Source organism: Sinocyclocheilus rhinocerous, unplaced genomic scaffold, assembly GCF_001515625.1.
Source record: "Sinocyclocheilus rhinocerous isolate Xijiao unplaced genomic scaffold, SAMN03320098_v1.1 scaffold935, whole genome shotgun sequence".
In the NCBI taxonomy this organism is placed as follows: Eukaryota; Metazoa; Chordata; class Actinopteri; order Cypriniformes; family Cyprinidae; genus Sinocyclocheilus; species Sinocyclocheilus rhinocerous.
Window position 1 is genome coordinate 79,772 of NW_015659710.1, and position 17,111 is coordinate 96,882.

Below are 17,111 nucleotides of genomic sequence, written 5' to 3' on the forward strand. Positions count from 1 at the left end.
CTTGGCCATTTGACTTATAGCAGTGTCCAGTGTTTCCTATACATTGAGTAAATAGATTTTCCAAAAGGCTTATACTTCATTGAACAAACTGAGCACGGCGCGTTTCAAAATGAAAATGCAGCGCGGGTGTTTTTATATGAATGTATCTTTGAAAAGAACCGACCGTCTGCAGAAAAGCTTCGATGTCATTTTCATTTCGTCTTTCCTGTAATGCCTGATAAAGTAGCATTTGTGAGAGCAGTGATTATTTGATTACAGCCGTTACCGGGGAAACCGCTATATATCTCTGCTCCAACAGCACCTCTTGCTGGCAGAGAATTAATTTGCAGTCTGTGGGAAACACTGGTGTGTGAAAGCATAATTGCATTTTACCCTACAAAAATTGATGCCGGAAAGTTATCATATTCATAAGTGCAACAAGTCATTTGCATGTGAAAAACTGTTTTGAGAAGGTGCTTAAGTTTTGAGCGATGTATTACTACTCTGAATTAGGCTACTAAAATTGGGGGGGGAGAAAGAAAATTGGCATCATATGTCGGCCATCGGCTACCCTGATTTCTAAATATCCGCATCGGCCAGTGAAAAACCCATATCGGTCAACCTCTACTTATAATACACTTGTTTCATTACTGGATGAATCAGCGTTTTTGAACAAATCTCGTGAATGAATGATTAAATGACAAAAAATTTTTACAGTCAGTAAATTTTGTAACAATGCAATCGACACAAACGTTATTTGAAGCGCCAGTTACTTTCAAAAGCAGATTTGATCTTTTGAATTTTCATCTCTGTATCTTTGTGATAATATGAATGAATGCAAGACAGAAATAATACTGTGTAGTTGAAAAGGGAAGCTGTTTCTTACCTAAACGTGGTAAATATCTGCTCTCTTGTGTCAGCGGCAGCATGAACACGGATTTAAATGTTCCGGTATGATTTTTTTCAAAACAGACACATTGAATCGTTGTCATTTAAAAATGGGATCGCATGGATGTTTGAATTGAGACGGTGATCTTTTAACGATTAATCGTGCTGCTCTATTATATCACATATCACATGTACTTCTTTTTTTTTCTTTTTTTTTTCTGCAGGCCTCTGCTGATGATGCCGCTGGGGATCACCACTTCCGTAAACCAGCTAATGACATTACATCCCAGCTGGAGATTAACTTCGGGGACCTGGGCCGCACAGGACGTGGTCGTGGAGGACCACGAGGTGGCAGAGGAGGCCGTGGAGCTGTTGCTGCTACCAGACCACCTCGCGAACGCAGGCCAGACAAGGTGCAGTCTCTTTGTGCATTTCCTCTGCAGGTGTGCATATATATATATACAGTGGGTACGGAAAGTATTCAGACCCCCTTAAATTTTTCACTCTTTGTTATATTGCAGCCATTTGCTAAAATCATTTAAGTTAATTTTTTTTCCTCATTAATGTACACACTTGGCTGACTGGTATATTATTGTTGAAAAGTAAAAAAAATTAAAATTAATAATTCTATTCAGCAAGGATGCCTTAAATTGATCAAAATTGACTGAAGAAATTTGAATTTGTTGAAAAATAATAGATATTTCAAAAAATCTATATAAAAAGAGATTTCAAATAAATGCTTTTTTTTTTTTTTACATTTTAGTCATCAAAAAAATTCTGAAAACCATGCATCACAGTTTTCAGAAATAAAGATATTAAGCAACACAGCTGTGTTCTACACGGATAATAGGAAATGTTTCTTTAAGGACTAAATCAGCATACAAGAATGATTTCTGAAGGATCCTGATGCTAAAAACTGGAATAATGACTGCTGAAAATGTGACATCACGGCAATAAATTACATTTTCAAAAAAATTTTACAAAATTTTAATTCTTAATGTTTCACAATATTACTGATTTTACTTTGTTCCTTAATCAAATAAATGCAGCCTTTGTGAGCAAATCGAGACTTGTTCAAAAACATTAAAAAATGAAGTACATGAGTAGTTTTGCTAGATAATCTCAAAGATGAACAATAACTCCTAAAGTTTTAGTCATTTGACTCCATTGGGCTGTTTTTCTTGTATCTGCTTCTTTTAGGCCGGTGGAGTGTCTGTCCCTAACGTGGATGACCCAGAGGCTTTCCCAGCCCTGGCTTAAGCTGCCAGACGGCATGCTCTGCTCACCCAGGAGGATCACTCCTCCACGGGTCCTTGTCTACGAGGCTTGCATGCTAATGGATCCTTCAGCAGATGAAATGATGGAAGACTGTCATCCATGCCATTCACCCCTGAGGACTGATTTTACCTGTTTTAGAAAAAAAGATGGAAAATTAAAAAAAAAAAAAAAAGAACGGACTTCTTGCTATTCTGAAGCAAATTATTGGTCGAGGTTTTGTATTTAGAAATAAGGTAGCAGGGATGTTTTCATACAGTGTTTCTTTTGTTGTTGTTTCTTTTTTTTCTCAGAAATTATGCATTGTTCATGGATACTTTTTGTACTGCTGCTTGAAAATATGCATTTCCAAAAATAGGTGTGAAGAGCACACCGGTTTATCTTAAGGTGTCCGGTAGCTTGCTTTTTACACGAAAAAGCCTCATAACAAGGCAGCCATTTCAGGTGCAAGATCTACAAGTTAGTCTTTTAATTTGTAAAGGTTATTGCATTTCTAAGGGAAATTACAGAGCATTTTGGTTCTGCTCATTGTTGAATTAAACACCTCGGTTCCCTGAAAGCGGGCCTTGAAACACAATCTGAAATCATTTCGATTAAATGTACAATTTATGATTCATAACTTAATGCCAAGAGGTAGTTCCGATGATTCAGTTGCACTCGCCACAAAAAGTGTCTTTTATCGAATGACCACTGTAAAGTTCAAAATGGTGTCTTTATGCCATTGGCTCTGGTAACTCAGGGTAGTATCATTCGTTACGCAAAGTTCCAGTGTAAATACAAGAAGCAAGTTTACACACCACTCCTGTTTACTAAAAAATTTGAGCCAGGTTATGGATAAATCCTGTTAGAAATGACATTTTCTTTCTGCCCCATTGCTTTTACAACAGTTTCCTGCATAACTGGTCTGAAAGAAACCATCCTGTTCAGTGTGGAACAGCTGAGTGATGTGTGAATTCCTACCCTGCTATTAGACCTCTGTCAATAATTAAAAGATAGTCGATTCATACAGAGTTGTTGTGTGGACTTTAACTTCAAAGATGAAACCGCTTCAAACTTGCTCTTGTCTGATGCTGGTTCGTTACATTTTATTTAAAATCCAATAGTGATACTGGTCCTGTTAGTAGCTGAAAATTGTCTCTTATGGTATGGTGTAGTATTGGTTAAAATGGTGTCAGAGATCGAGTTTGGCTTAGAAATAACAGTAAGGTCCCAGTTGTAAACACTTAATGCATTAGCCAACATGAGCCTTTTTTTTTTTTTGCAGCATGTTTAAAATCTTGGTTAAAGTTGGCTGACAAAATGCAGTTCAGCATTCTTCTATGTTAGTGCATGATGCATTAGTGTTGACAGATTCAAGTTTTGATTTCAAAAATTTTACATTTTGAAATTAAAATTCATACGTGCTGTAGAAATACTTATTGTATTCAGGTTAACGAGTGGGAACTTATTGTAAATGAGGTGGTTAATTTGTGTTTACAGTGGACTTACACTTGCACTTACAAGTCCATATTTTGCAAAAGCATTTGGCAGCTCGCATTTCCTTTAGAAAATGTTGAAATCTAGTTTATTATTGAGGTTTAGTTTGTGAAATACGCATGAAACAACTATTTGTGACTGACTGGTAAAATGGCTATAGGCCAAAATCATGTTGCCCTCTCTCCACAGCCCCATTTACCATTTCATTTTAAAATTGTAGTGACCGTAAACCACACAAATATCCAAAAAAGAACATTTATTTTTTTTCATGATGCTTTGACTTTAAAGGTTTACTTACAAATAAAAACTTTACATTAGGACAGTATTCAGCTGAGCTGATGAAAAACTAATGTACTGATGGCATGTATTTGTGTCAAACACCTTGCATTAGAGTAGATACGAGTACTGAGTCTGCATTGATATTGAAACTTGTGCAATTTTTTCTTGATGTATTGTGAAAGAGTTGAAAAGTTACAGTTTTAAAGTTAGTGTTGGACAGCTGCTGAGTGTTTTAGTGGAAAGATGGAATTTGTAGAATATGGCCTAAACCCTTTACAATTTACATTCGTTAAGTATCCAGCACTCTTGATGGGCTGTTAACAGTCTGTTAGATCATCTGTATTTCAGAGAGAAGTAGCTGAGGCAGGCTATGTGTACTTTTTTTTTAATTTTATTTTTTACCTTATATTTTTTTTATTAAAATATAATTTGATCTTCCGGTGAAGCATCAGAGTTCTATGCCAGACTTCTCCAAACATTTGGTCTGCTGAAACCAACCGCTTCCTTAAAATCAACTGCAAGCTTGCATTCAGATCTGCTTCCATCCAATCAACAACAGACAGATAGAAGCAAGCCCCTGTCATACATTGTGTCCATTTCACTTGGATGTTCATCACAATATGCAAAAAGAAAATCTTTCGCTATTTGCATTACATTGCGACTTTAAAATGTCCAACATTAGCTTGAGATGCAGGTATGGCTGGGTTTCAGAGCAAGGAGAAAAAGTTTGTCCTTCTGACTGGCTATTCCTGGAATGTCCATTGTTATTTTTCAGCATCCGTAGTATAGTCACTGTCAGGTCCAATTTTAATGCCTCTTGAGAATCATGTGCAATCCAGAAACTCACTGCAGTCTATTTTCACTACATCCAGCGTCAGCTTCCCTCCAGTTAAAACCAGGGGCTCCAGGAAAGGGCTGTGCATGCTTGGGAAGAATTCAAATTCGTCCAAACCTGTCTCTTCTTCATCTTCCTCTTCTCCTCCACTTATTGCGCCATGAGTGGAGATGTAGTCCTCTATCATGTCTGTGATCCTGGTGATCTGGGTGGCATCAGAGGAGCTGGACTCCTGAGAGAAACTTTTGATGTAGGTGCAGATGGAGGGATAGGGAACTTCCTCCACCTCCACGTTATCGGGCTCCTCATTCACACTGGAGTCAAATTGGTCTAGGTAGAATTTGATTTCACTCTGTGTGGGAAGGGGAACAGGTGTGTATTGGTTAATGAATTACATTTACAGTTCATATTTACACCATTTTGGCCAACAAATCCAATTCCATTTTAAACCAAATTACAATACTCCAGTAGGTTTGGGGAAATGTGTTTAATGTGTGGAACACAAAATGTGTTTTTGTTGCTGCTTTTTTTTTTCTTTTTTATATGTAAACATACAGTAGAGTGGCATTTTTGACCACAGCACCATGTGAAGTTTTTTCTTTTTTTTTTAGCATTAGTAGCATTTTGATTTCTGGATCTTTAAAAACGAAACCTGAGACTCTGCCTTGACCCTGTGTCCAAATATGCCTACTTCCCTACTATATAGGCAGTGTTGGGGAGTAACTAGTTACATGTAACGGAATTACGTAATTTAATTACAAAATAAAAGTAATTGTAATCAGTTACAGTTACTGAGAAAAAATATGTAATTAAATTACAGTTACTTATGAAAATGTTAAGGATTACAAAGGGGGTTACATCTGCTTTTTTCACACACACTCTCACAAATGTAATCAGTTACATTACTTTAATAAAGTAATTGAAAAGTTACACTACTTATTACATTTTAAGTATGGTAACTTGTAATCTGTAACCTATTACATTTCCAAAGTAACCTTCCCAACACTGTATATAGGAGGTAAAAAGGCAAAAAACAGTATATGAAAAGAGTAGTATGTCCGAATACATAGAATTCAAAAAAGTAGGCAAAATTCTACTTCATTGCCTTCCTCTACTTCATTCATTCTACTTGATGTTCTAAAACAAATTCTTCTGTACTGCTTTTACACAACAGTTAAATAAACAAAATGTTAATATTGCGTAACTTACATTTTAGTCACAATATTGCCAATTACTTACAAAATACAAATTTTGCTCCGCTTTCGAAAATAGTTCCAAATTAAGTTAAAACAAAATGAATGTTTTTGAACAAATTACTTAAGTGAATGATTCAATGACTCACTCATAAAGACAGTCAGCTGTTTTGTTTCTGAATAAATCAGTGTTTTGAATGAATCATTTAAAGGGATAGTTCACCCAAAAATGAAAATTATGTCATTAATTACTCAACATTAAGTAGTTCCAAACCGTAAGACCTTCTTTGATCTTCGGAACACAAATAAAGATATTTTTGATGAAATCCAAGAGCTTTCTGACCCTGCATAGACAGCAAGGGAACTACCACGTTCAAGGCCAAGAAAGGAAGTAAGGACATCGATGAAATAGTCCATGTGACATCAGTCATTCAACCATAATTTTATGAAGCTATGAGAATACTTTTTGTACGCAAAGAAAATGATTCAACGATTTCTTCTCTTTCGTGTCAGTCTTCAACGCGCGTTCATGAAAGAAAGTACCACGACGCATGCGTGCGGTGCTGCTGACGTAGGAGCTGGCATTCTGACCAAGAACGTCCATCTCCCTTAGTTCATCGTCTGTATATTCTGGTTCAAATAAGTAAGGCTGAGCAAAAAAATGGCAAGACACCCTGTCTGTCAAAATCTTCAGACATGTTTACGAAGACAGTGTGCATAATTTTTTGCTTGTAAACAAGGCGCAGAGCATCCGGGTTCTATGTTAGAACGCCAGTTCCTGCGTCAGCAGCACCACATGTATGTTGCGGTACTCTAGTGAACGCGTGTCGAAGATTAACATGGAAGTCATTATTTTTGTTTTCTCTGTGTACAAAAAGTATTCTTGTAGCTTCATAAAATTACAGTTGAACCACTGATGTCACATGGACTATTTCATCGATGTCCTTACTTCCTTTCTTGGCCTTGAACGTGGTAGTTCCCTTGCTGTCTATGCAGGGTCAGAAAGCTCTCGGATTTCTTAAAAAATATCTTAATTTGTGTTCCAAAGATGAATGAAGATCTTACCGGTTTGGAACGACATGATGATGAGTAATTAATGACAGAATTTTCATTTTTGGGTGAACTATACCTTAAAGTAATTGATTCAACAACTCACTCACAAAGTAAGTAACTCAATAATGATGTAACCTGAAGAAAGAGCCACTGAAAAATTCCCACCACTAATGCACAGACTGACAAGCAAGTGGACTGATACAAAGAATGAAAAGTCCCAGTGCTATTGGACTGTATATCAGGGGCCAGTTGCATAAACAAAGCCATTATGTTAAGTATTTGTGTTGGTCACACTACACTTTTCATTCCATTCATGAGAATACTGGAGACTGGAAACACAAGCTCATGCAAAGAAGTTTTGCATTTCAAAGTGCAGGTTGGGTGAACTCTGACCTGCAAATTAGTATCCTGTGTGACCAATAGAATATTGATACATCATAGCATGACCTTCTAAAAGAACAAGCTTTAAAGCTGCAAGTTTGTAGCATTGCAGGAGAGTGGAGTAGTGTATTGTTTTGATTTATTACTTTTTGTTATAAGTTGAGTTCATGTTTTTAAAAAAGACAAGTGTCTGAAGGAATTTATTGTAGTCCGTCATTCAACCATAATTTTATGAAGCTATGAGAATACTTTTTGTACGCAAAGAAAATGATTCAACGATTTCTTCTCTTTCGTGTCAGTCTTCAACGCGCGTTCATGAAAGAAAGTACCACGACGCATGCGTGCGGTGCTGCTGACGTAGGAGCTGGCATTCTGACCAAGAACGTCCATCTCCCTTAGTTCATCGTCTGTATATTCTGGTTCAAATAAGTAAGGCTGAGCAAAAAAATGGCAAGACACCCTGTCTGTCAAAATCTTCAGACATGTTTACGAAGACAGTGTGCATAATTTTTTGCTTGTAAACAAGGCGCAGAGCATCCGGGTTCTATGTTAGAACGCCAGTTCCTGCGTCAGCAGCACCACATGTATGTTGCGGTACTCTAGTGAACGCGTGTCGAAGATTAACATGGAAGTCATTATTTTTGTTTTCTCTGTGTACAAAAAGTATTCTTGTAGCTTCATAAAATTACAGTTGAACCACTGATGTCACATGGACTATTTCATCGATGTCCTTACTTCCTTTCTTGGCCTTGAACGTGGTAGTTCCCTTGCTGTCTATGCAGGGTCAGAAAGCTCTCGGATTTCTTAAAAAATATCTTAATTTGTGTTCCAAAGATGAATGAAGATCTTACCGGTTTGGAACGACATGATGATGAGTAATTAATGACAGAATTTTCATTTTTGGGTGAACTATACCTTAAAGTAATTGATTCAACAACTCACTCACAAAGTAAGTAACTCAATAATGATGTAACCTGAAGAAAGAGCCACTGAAAAATTCCCACCACTAATGCACAGACTGACAAGCAAGTGGACTGATACAAAGAATGAAAAGTCCCAGTGCTATTGGACTGTATATCAGGGGCCAGTTGCATAAACAAAGCCATTATGTTAAGTATTTGTGTTGGTCACACTACACTTTTCATTCCATTCATGAGAATACTGGAGACTGGAAACACAAGCTCATGCAAAGAAGTTTTGCATTTCAAAGTGCAGGTTGGGTGAACTCTGACCTGCAAATTAGTATCCTGTGTGACCAATAGAATATTGATACATCATAGCATGACCTTCTAAAAGAACAAGCTTTAAAGCTGCAAGTTTGTAGCATTGCAGGAGAGTGGAGTAGTGTATTGTTTTGATTTATTACTTTTTGTTATAAGTTGAGTTCATGTTTTTAAAAAAGACAAGTGTCTGAAGGAATTTATTGTAGTCCAGTGTGACCAACCCTTAAGAATATGTCTTAAAGGGGTCATATGATGCGATTTAAATTTTTTCTTTCTCTTTGGAGTGTTACAAGCTCTTGGTGCATAAAGAAGATCTGTAAAGTTGCAAAGACTAAAGTCTCAAATCCAAAGAGATATTCTTTATAAAATGTAAGAGTCAGCCACACCTACCTAAAACGGCTCGTTCTAACACGCCCCCACATATCTACCTCACTATGTGGGAAGATTTACATAACGCCGCCCAAATGTTCACGCAAAAAAAGAAGGCGTAACTTTTATTCTCGATGTAGTTTTGTTGTTTCCGCCGCCATGTCATAAAGATGCTGTGTGCTTCGTTGTGAAAGCGAAACTACTTTCTTTGGTCTTCCAAAAGAGGACGATATACGCTTCGTCATGCCTAGAGCTGATCCATATAGCTGGCCAATCACAGTACACCTCGCTTTTTCAGACCGATGAGCTTTGTAAAAATCGACGCGTTTCAGAAAGGCGGGGCATAGAGGACAAACAATAATGTACAGTATGTGGAAAATGTGTTTTTTGAACCTTAAACCGCATAAACACATTTCATTACACCAAATACACAAAATAATGTTCTTTTTAGCAGCATCATATGACCCCTTTAATATTCTTACCAACTAGCAAAATTAGACAAGGGGTAATCAGTCTTACATTTTGTCATCAAATTAGACATTATGCAACTAACTTAAATGATGACCAGCTTGAAAGACTAGTCTGGAAAGTTCATGCAACCGGCTCCAAAACTCTTGCAAGAACACGCCAATCAAACTGAAGGACTAGAATTTATGAATACACGTGAATGAGATTTTAAAGCTGCGGTTTGAGGAAGGGATTATCATTCTTCTGCTGTCCTCTTGTGTTCCACAGAAAAAAGTCTTACTGTATAAGTAAATGATGATATAATTTTTATGAATTTTCATTTTTGGGTGAACTAGATGTTAACCTAACCCTTAACCTAGATGCTAAAGCTTGCATTGATGCCCATAAATGCAGTTATAGCTCACTTGTTTTGAAAATACAGCCTGGGTGGGCATTTCCATACATTTACCTGGTCATCAGCGTATGTCTTTGCACATTTGCTGTTTGCTGGATCTGGAATTATAGGCAGCAGACACTGGCAACAGCATAAGAATCTATCGAGCAGAACAGACATGGTAGTGTTTTAAATCACAAAAACAGCCTTTTTGTTTCTGTAGAATTGGAAGCATTCTGCCGATTCTTACCTTTTCTGGACGGAGGTGAACTGACAGAGGCACAGCAGGATTAGACAGCCCAAAAGTACTACTCCACCAGTCAAGATCACAAGGGACAGCATTCTCTCAGCTGAAAGAGGACGAGGTCACTCTTATCAAATGGGTGACAAACATCTTTTTCACAAAAGTGCTTTTTTTAAAATGACAAATATTTGGATTAAAACCCATCATATGATTACTAAGATTATTTTTAGTGTTATAATCTACATATATACATACAGTATGATGGTGTGCAGAATGGGAGATCACTTCCTTTGGGTCCCTCCCCAGCATCAGTCCAGGCAGTGACCCACAGATTGTAACACTGTCCTGGTGACAGACCACTGATGACATACTGTCTGTTTGGATGGTCTACACCTGCAGCCAAAGTGTAGCACCACATTAGAAAACTCCTAATATCACAGTTTATGTAGCACTGTTATTGATGAACAACCCAAGTAAGTAGCTGTTTTTTTGTGAAATCTTGGGAGCCAACAGTAAATATTGTATCTGTAAACATTTATCCACCACTTAATGGTTGTTTAACGGCCTTAAAATAAGATAGGCCTTACTGAAATTGTGAATATCTTCCTTCAAATTGTCCATCAAGTAGACAGTGTATTTTTTCAAACAGCCTCTTCTCTTCCTTTGAGGGATTTCGGACCATGTCACATTCAAGCTCTCGCTGTTCTTCGAGCAAAGTTGAGGAACTGGACCCTGTTCTGGAGCTGTGAATTCCAAGACACAGTGATTATGATAAAGAGAGTCATGCATTTGAAATTATATTCTCACCAGGGCTACATTTATTTTTATTAAAAATACATAAAAAAATAATAGTAACATTTCAGTTTTATTTACAAACATATTTCTGTTTTCTATTTTAATATATTTTTAAAATGCAATTTATTCCTGTGATGGAAAAGCAGCCATTACTCCATCTATCAGTGTCACATGGTCCTTCAGAAATCATTCTAATATGCTGATTTGGTGTTCAAGAAACACTTCTAATTATTATCAATGTTGAAAATACATCTGTTTAATATTTTTGTGGTAACCATTATTTTTTCAGGCCTCATTGCTGAAAAAAAAAAAGTTCAAAAGAACAGCATTTATTGAAAATCAAAATCTTTTGTAAATGTTTTTACTGTCACTTTTGATCAATTTAATGTATCATAACTGAATAAAATGTATTTTCTTAAAAAAAAAAAAAAATCTTACTGACTCCAAACTTTTGAATGGAAGTGTTTGTATATACAGTATATACTGATTTAATCCACTTTGATGAAGATTTATGCAGAATGAGCATTAAGAATTAACCTGATTGCCATGTGGAGATGCCTTTAATGGATGCCATTTTGGGACCAGTTGATTGCAGAGCGGTAACTGCACCATCATAGCATTCTTGAGGCTGCAGACCTGGATAGACAGCAGAATAAAAGGTACAAGAAAGAGATAAAGTACTTTTATTACAGTCTGGAAACCAACCAATTTTGATTGTTCTTAACTCATACCATCCAATTAAACTTGCCTGTAATGTGAGCTGTGGTATCCACCACTCTAATCCACTGAATCGCCTCGATGTTTCCAACTGGATACCAATGCACCACATATTCAGTGCTTGCAATGGCAAGTTTGTGCCAGAAGAGGGCAACACTATGATTATTCAATGGCCTGTGTGACAGGAAACCTGAAACCAGACCTGTTCACACAAAAAACACGGCTTAACTTGCTGTATTGACCACATATGCATTGAGTTTAGCGTCTTTTTTATTAAACCACAGTTATTTGGCTCAGCATTGCTAACACTTCAAAAACCACAGGCTTACCTGGAAAATGCAGATGAATAAATGTGACAGGAGATTGACCCCCTGAGTTAATTGCGGACACTGACACAGAACAATGAGAGCAGCATATTCTCTCATTTCTGCTGGGTGGAACTGCGATGATAGGGTTCCTCATTCTCATTTGCTCCCGAACACTTATATTATACCTCTGAATTTTCCCCTTGGCATCTGATGAATTCAGTTCCTAAAACAAAGTGAACATGAATATAAAAGCAGTCTTTATTACGCAGTTCAATTTGTCTGAATGCATGCATCTGACCAAAATCTTTGACAGAGTCAGCCATTAATGACATGAGGCACAAACATGACTCTAAAAGAGAGAATTCTCAAATCCATCATTTCCTCTAAGCCCCTACTCAGTTTTTTGTAAACTGAAACTGACTGTAGTCTAACTTTTGGTTTCAGACTAACAGTGTGTTTGGGAAGATGCAATTCACGCAAGCAAGCCATCACTTAGAGGTGGTTTGACCTTTAAGGGCCTGTGTGAAAAGTAAAGTACGGGGGGAGGGGATCGTGTAGCGACCTGGTCGTAGCATGTACACCGTTACATAAAACATTAATAGAAAATACAAAAATTAATTTTGGTTGGTGAAGGGTTACGTACCTTCCAAAATATGTGGAAACACTCGCTGTTAGATTGTGGGGGTTTCATTTCTAGAAGGTACCAGACGTCAAGCACCTTATCAGGAGCTAAAGAGAGAGAGAAGAAGAAAAACAGTTACGCTGTTTTTTTTTCACTTGCCATGTAAATTGAGTAAATTGTTGATTATCAGTTTTTCTCAGCATTTCTCTAAAATAATCTCCACAATTTTTTTTTTAAGTTACACCAAAAGTCAGTGCTTCCCATCAAATTTGAAAGTTTTCAAATGTACTTTTCCATAGTCACTTTTCATCTAAGTCAAGTAACACTAAAAAGGTTATCAAAAGTTAATTTAATCGGTCACCACTCAAGTTTGCTTTAACTAGATTTGCCACAGCATCTCAAGCACCTGAGACATGCTGACAAAAAAGTGACTGTCCTACGTCAGTACAGTCAGCTTATCTAACACCATCATACTTCTGAAGTACTCTTTCCAGAACATGCATGACTACCTACAGTCATTTGATCCCTCTTACGCTTTCTGATGACTTTAAAAGAGAGAAAATAAGCAGCTCACAATAACTACACAAGAAAACCGCCTTCCAAATTCTATAATTACAAAATGTGACTTAATGAAGGTCCTTACAAGTAATATATTTCATACCTTCTTCTTTGGTTTTTGCTGCCTTTGGTTGACTGCAGTCACTCCACAGACCTACGCTATGGTTGATTTTCCTCCTGATCTGGAACTTATACGTGGTATATGGCTGCAGTGAGGATATGTTCAATCTGCTCTTAGCATTAGTCTGTGGAGACAATATAATATAATGTGTTGTTTTCCCACCAGATGTTATATCTTAACTATGAAGATTTCTCTGGTTTACTGTTAAAATGTCTGTTAAAATGTAAATGTTATTACATGACATGTTATTGTAATGTTATCTGGTTAAATGTTAAAATGTCAAGAATGTTTGAACGCTTCTTTGAAATTCCTATGTAGAGACTGTATAAAAAGGAAAAGTTCACCATAAAACCAATCCAATATTATTTTCCTTCTTTAGTGAAATGCAGAAAGAGAACATGTAAAAAATGCAAGCATCTGTTTTCCATAAAACAAAAGTAATGGAGTTTTAAAGTTGAAAATGGTTGTGCTGCTTAATATTTTTATAGAAACCGATACATTTTTTTCAGGATTCTTTGATTAATCAAAAGTTTCAAAGAACACCGTTAATATGCTGTTCATTATATGTATATCTTCATTCACAGTCGAATACAGCATGCCATCTATGAATGAATCACACATTGTTTGATGCCACTGATGCCAAACGGCATTCAGAATTTCCCCGTTTATGTTCCAAGGACACAAGGGTGAGTAAATGATGACAAACGTTCATTTTGTTTGAACTATCCCTTTAAGCACGCAAATGGCAGAAGAAGCACTTTCACCAGTGGAAAGCATCTTTAGGTTTAGAATCAACTAGACCATCTTTGGATCTCTAAACATATTTCTTCATTATAATGACAATGTTTTGTATTCCTGCAAAGCTGGTTGTCCTATGCTGCATGGAATAGTTACTGAGATCATTTTATTGATAAAGACACATCAAGACGTACTTTGTGGGAACAGCAACAGTCAGCGGTTCAATTTCCTAACGATACGGATTGAGAAAAACCCCTTTCTTGACATTTCTTATTCCAGGTTTGAGTCATCATGGAGGGCTTGTGGTTTGATGACCAAACTAATCTGTGAGGTTTTGTGGGTTTTGTCTGTGTCATCATGAATCGACTCGACTTTGCATTTTTATTTATCAGCTTTACCAAAACAGATGACTGATAGGTCTGCAGGTACATAGAAGTGGCTTTGAGTCTGTATGCCACTTCAATGTGATTGTAAGATTTTTAATCAGAAGCTTTACCTGGAGGGTGTTCCAGATCCCATTTACCGCACTGTATTGAATTTCAACCACATTCAAGCTGTGATTGTCTGTGTGTAGGATGCACCATCGAGAAGAGCAGCTCACATTAACGATTTCAGGCATTGAGGGTTTTACTGTAAAAAATCAGAGAAGCAATGCAGTTTTCAGTCCACATTATTCTACAGCTGAAATGCAATCCAATTCTTTTTGTTGTCTTTTTGTTTTGTTTGGTTTTAGATGAAATGAAGATAAGATCTTTTGCTGCAACTGTCTAATAATAACGTCAACAAGTGGGTTGGTGTAAAAACAACCAATTCTATCAAACTGACCTAATTTTTATTCTTTGGAATCCCCCTACCCACAACACTTCTTGCTAACCAGGCACAACATATAAAAGCTATATACATCTTCAATGTGGATCATTTGTGTCATAAATAGCCAAACAATTTGTCTGTCCTTAGTTTTTTTTTCTGCAACATGGACAGCGAAAGGTGAGAAACAGAGTTTTTGTTTTAGTTTTAGTGCAGTGGCTCTCAAAATGAGTTTTTTTTTTAATAAGACAAAACAAGCAAGCATATCATCTTAAACAAATAAACCAGGATTTCCATGGTCTTGGAAAACCTGGATATATGAGGGAGCCTCATTTTAAAAGTGTGATATCTCCAGACCTAGAAGTAAAAATGAGTAAAATCATAAACATTTTTATAATGAATATATATATTTTTTAGTTATGCCAAGCTCTAAAATAATTAAGCAGGTATAAATTATGAGAAATTATGAATAAAATATTTTAAAATGGTCAAGAACCACTTCTTTAGTATTTTGCAAGAATGAAATCTCACCCACACACTGTACTGACTGGCTTTGATTTGCATCATGCAGTATTTCTGCTTTTTGCATGGACAGAAAAACTGCTTGTCATATAATTATTCTTTTTTTTAAGGATGCAGCAAATGCAGAGTGCACTAAAAAAGAAACAGTAAAAAGTCTTCGCAAAAATCAATTCAGTCATCCATATTAAGCATAACTTATCCTAAACAGTGAATTCAACTGAACGGTTTCACTCTTTTTGATGTTTGAAATGATGAGTTTTGGAATTTCTTTACCTATATTGCTGAGGATGATGGTGTGGGGGCCTGAGGTTTTTGAGCCCAGGCTATTAGAGACATTGAGTGACACGAAGAGCTGTGACACTATTGAGTTTTTGATGGGGAAGGTGGAGTGACAAAATCCTGTAGAGTTCATAGTACTCTCATAGCCAAGGTGCAGGTCATCTCGAACCCTATAAAAGCACAGGGAAAACATCAAGTAACACAATTAATGAGACTTTAAAGTATGTCTCTGCATTGGGTTACATCATGTGATCTGTAAACTAAAAGATCCTCCTTGTAAAGCTGATTTGACTAACCGTAACTGACATGTGGTGTTGATTATGGTACCCCTTCCTGTTGTCCAAATGCAACTGATGTTGCCAGATTTCATTTTCTGAATGCAAGTCAGATTTTGTGGAACGTCTGGAGGGTCTGAAAAAGAAGCACATGACTGTGTCATGCATGAAATTTCACTTCACAGTTTCAAAGTCTCCACCCTTGCCAAAGTAATAAGTTTCAGTAATTAGTTTCAACCCTTTAATTTGTCACTAAGACTAGGTGACTTTATTTTGCATCTCTAAAAGACATATTTCTAGCAAAGTTGAATAATGTGTCATGATAAAAGACAGGGTTACCACACCTTTGGAACAGTGAACCTCCCAGACTTATCCAATTATTTAAAATTAGGATAAAATTGTTATATAAAGACTGCATTTAATCTGATTTCAGAACTGAGAATTACTTGGAAAATGCATAGTCACTATAGAAATTTAGTGATCCAGACTTATGTGTGTGAGAACCCTGAAATAAAGACATGGTATAGAAAGTTATAAGCTTACATCCTGGTTTGATGTCAATTCCACATGGTTCTGAGCGAGGCTCCTTACAATTGCAGCTGAAGGTGCTTGGCTCTGTTAAATTCTCAACATCCACAGACACCTCACTTGAATTGGGGAATTGTTTATATTTAATTAGTGTCCTATTCCGAAACATTAGTTTGGTGCATTGCTTGTTAAAGATGCAGGAGAAGGTGAAGTCGGATCCTAAAAGGACTTTTTCACCTTTGCTTGACTTTACAGTGCACACTGTTCCTGCAAGAAGCATAAGTACAGAGGAAGCAACAAAAAATGTCATCACGGGATAGTGCAGGATATGAGCCGACTCATGAAAATGTATATCAATGGCACTATTTTTTTTTTTTGTATTTTATGTGCTATTTATACACAGAAATACGCCGTTTTTGCGTGCATAAGACACTCACTTTGTTGGTGTGCATATAATACGCATTTTGGCGTACATATAATACCCACCTACCCCACACCCCTAAACCTACCAACTGATTATAATATGCACGCCAAAGTCCATTTTTGCGTATAAATAGTACGCCAAATAGAAACAGAAAATCGTGCCATTGAAACGCACATTCATGAGATCCGGTTAGATATTTGCACCAGGGTCGTAACCATCACAACAGTCAATCATTGTATTTATTAATGGTTATTTCTTCAATTATTACATTTTGTCCACCACAATCCTAATAATGTGTTTACATCCTTAGTTTTTAATAGTGTTGTATAAAAACTAAATTAAAACGATGATAAATTCAAATACAAATTTAAACACAGAAGC

The 17,111-nt window shown here is 36.6% G+C and overlaps 2 protein-coding genes across 3 annotated transcripts in view; one reads left to right on the plus strand and one right to left on the minus strand.

The window, feature by feature from the left end:
- Nucleotides 1-2,701, plus strand: part of serbp1a (SERPINE1 mRNA binding protein 1a) — a 9,740-nt gene extending 7,039 nt beyond the window's left edge. For both annotated transcript variants that reach the window (XM_016532940.1, XM_016532941.1), the window contains exons 7-8: nucleotides 1,092-1,280; nucleotides 2,068-2,701. In XM_016532940.1, coding sequence (XP_016388426.1) covers nucleotides 1,092-1,280; nucleotides 2,068-2,127 — 249 coding nt within the window. In that variant the 3' untranslated portion in view covers nucleotides 2,128-2,701. The remainder of the gene's footprint in view (nucleotides 1-1,091; nucleotides 1,281-2,067) is intronic.
- On the minus strand, nucleotides 2,284-16,615 carry il12rb2 (interleukin 12 receptor, beta 2a). Its single transcript, XM_016532939.1, has 14 exons — nucleotides 16,322-16,615; nucleotides 15,800-15,914; nucleotides 15,498-15,673; nucleotides 14,392-14,525; nucleotides 13,140-13,281; nucleotides 12,500-12,585; nucleotides 11,878-12,079; nucleotides 11,580-11,750; nucleotides 11,369-11,467; nucleotides 10,624-10,779; nucleotides 10,292-10,429; nucleotides 10,043-10,142; nucleotides 9,868-9,952; nucleotides 2,284-5,084 (listed from the first exon to the last, which is right to left on the minus strand). The coding sequence occupies exons 1-14, from the start codon at nucleotides 16,584-16,586 to the stop codon at nucleotides 4,722-4,724; spliced, it is 2,232 nt and encodes a 743-aa protein (XP_016388425.1). The 5' UTR covers nucleotides 16,587-16,615; the 3' UTR covers nucleotides 2,284-4,721.
- Nucleotides 16,616-17,111: the final 496 nt, after the last annotated feature.

What these genes read in the sequence shown, in the direction of transcription:
- il12rb2 (XM_016532939.1), bottom strand. Translation starts at nt 16,586, where the DNA reads ATGCTTCTTGCAGGAACAGTGTGCACTGTAAAGTCAAGCAAAGGTGAA. An exon ending in AACACCACATGTCAGTTACG is followed by an intron (nt 15,674 to 15,799) that starts GTTAGTCAAATC and finishes GTGCTTTTATAG; the next exon opens with GGTTCGAGATGACCTGCACC. An exon ending in GGATCTGGAACACCCTCCAG is followed by an intron (nt 13,282 to 14,391) that starts GTAAAGCTTCTG and finishes TTGTCTCCACAG; the next exon opens with ACTAATGCTAAGAGCAGATT.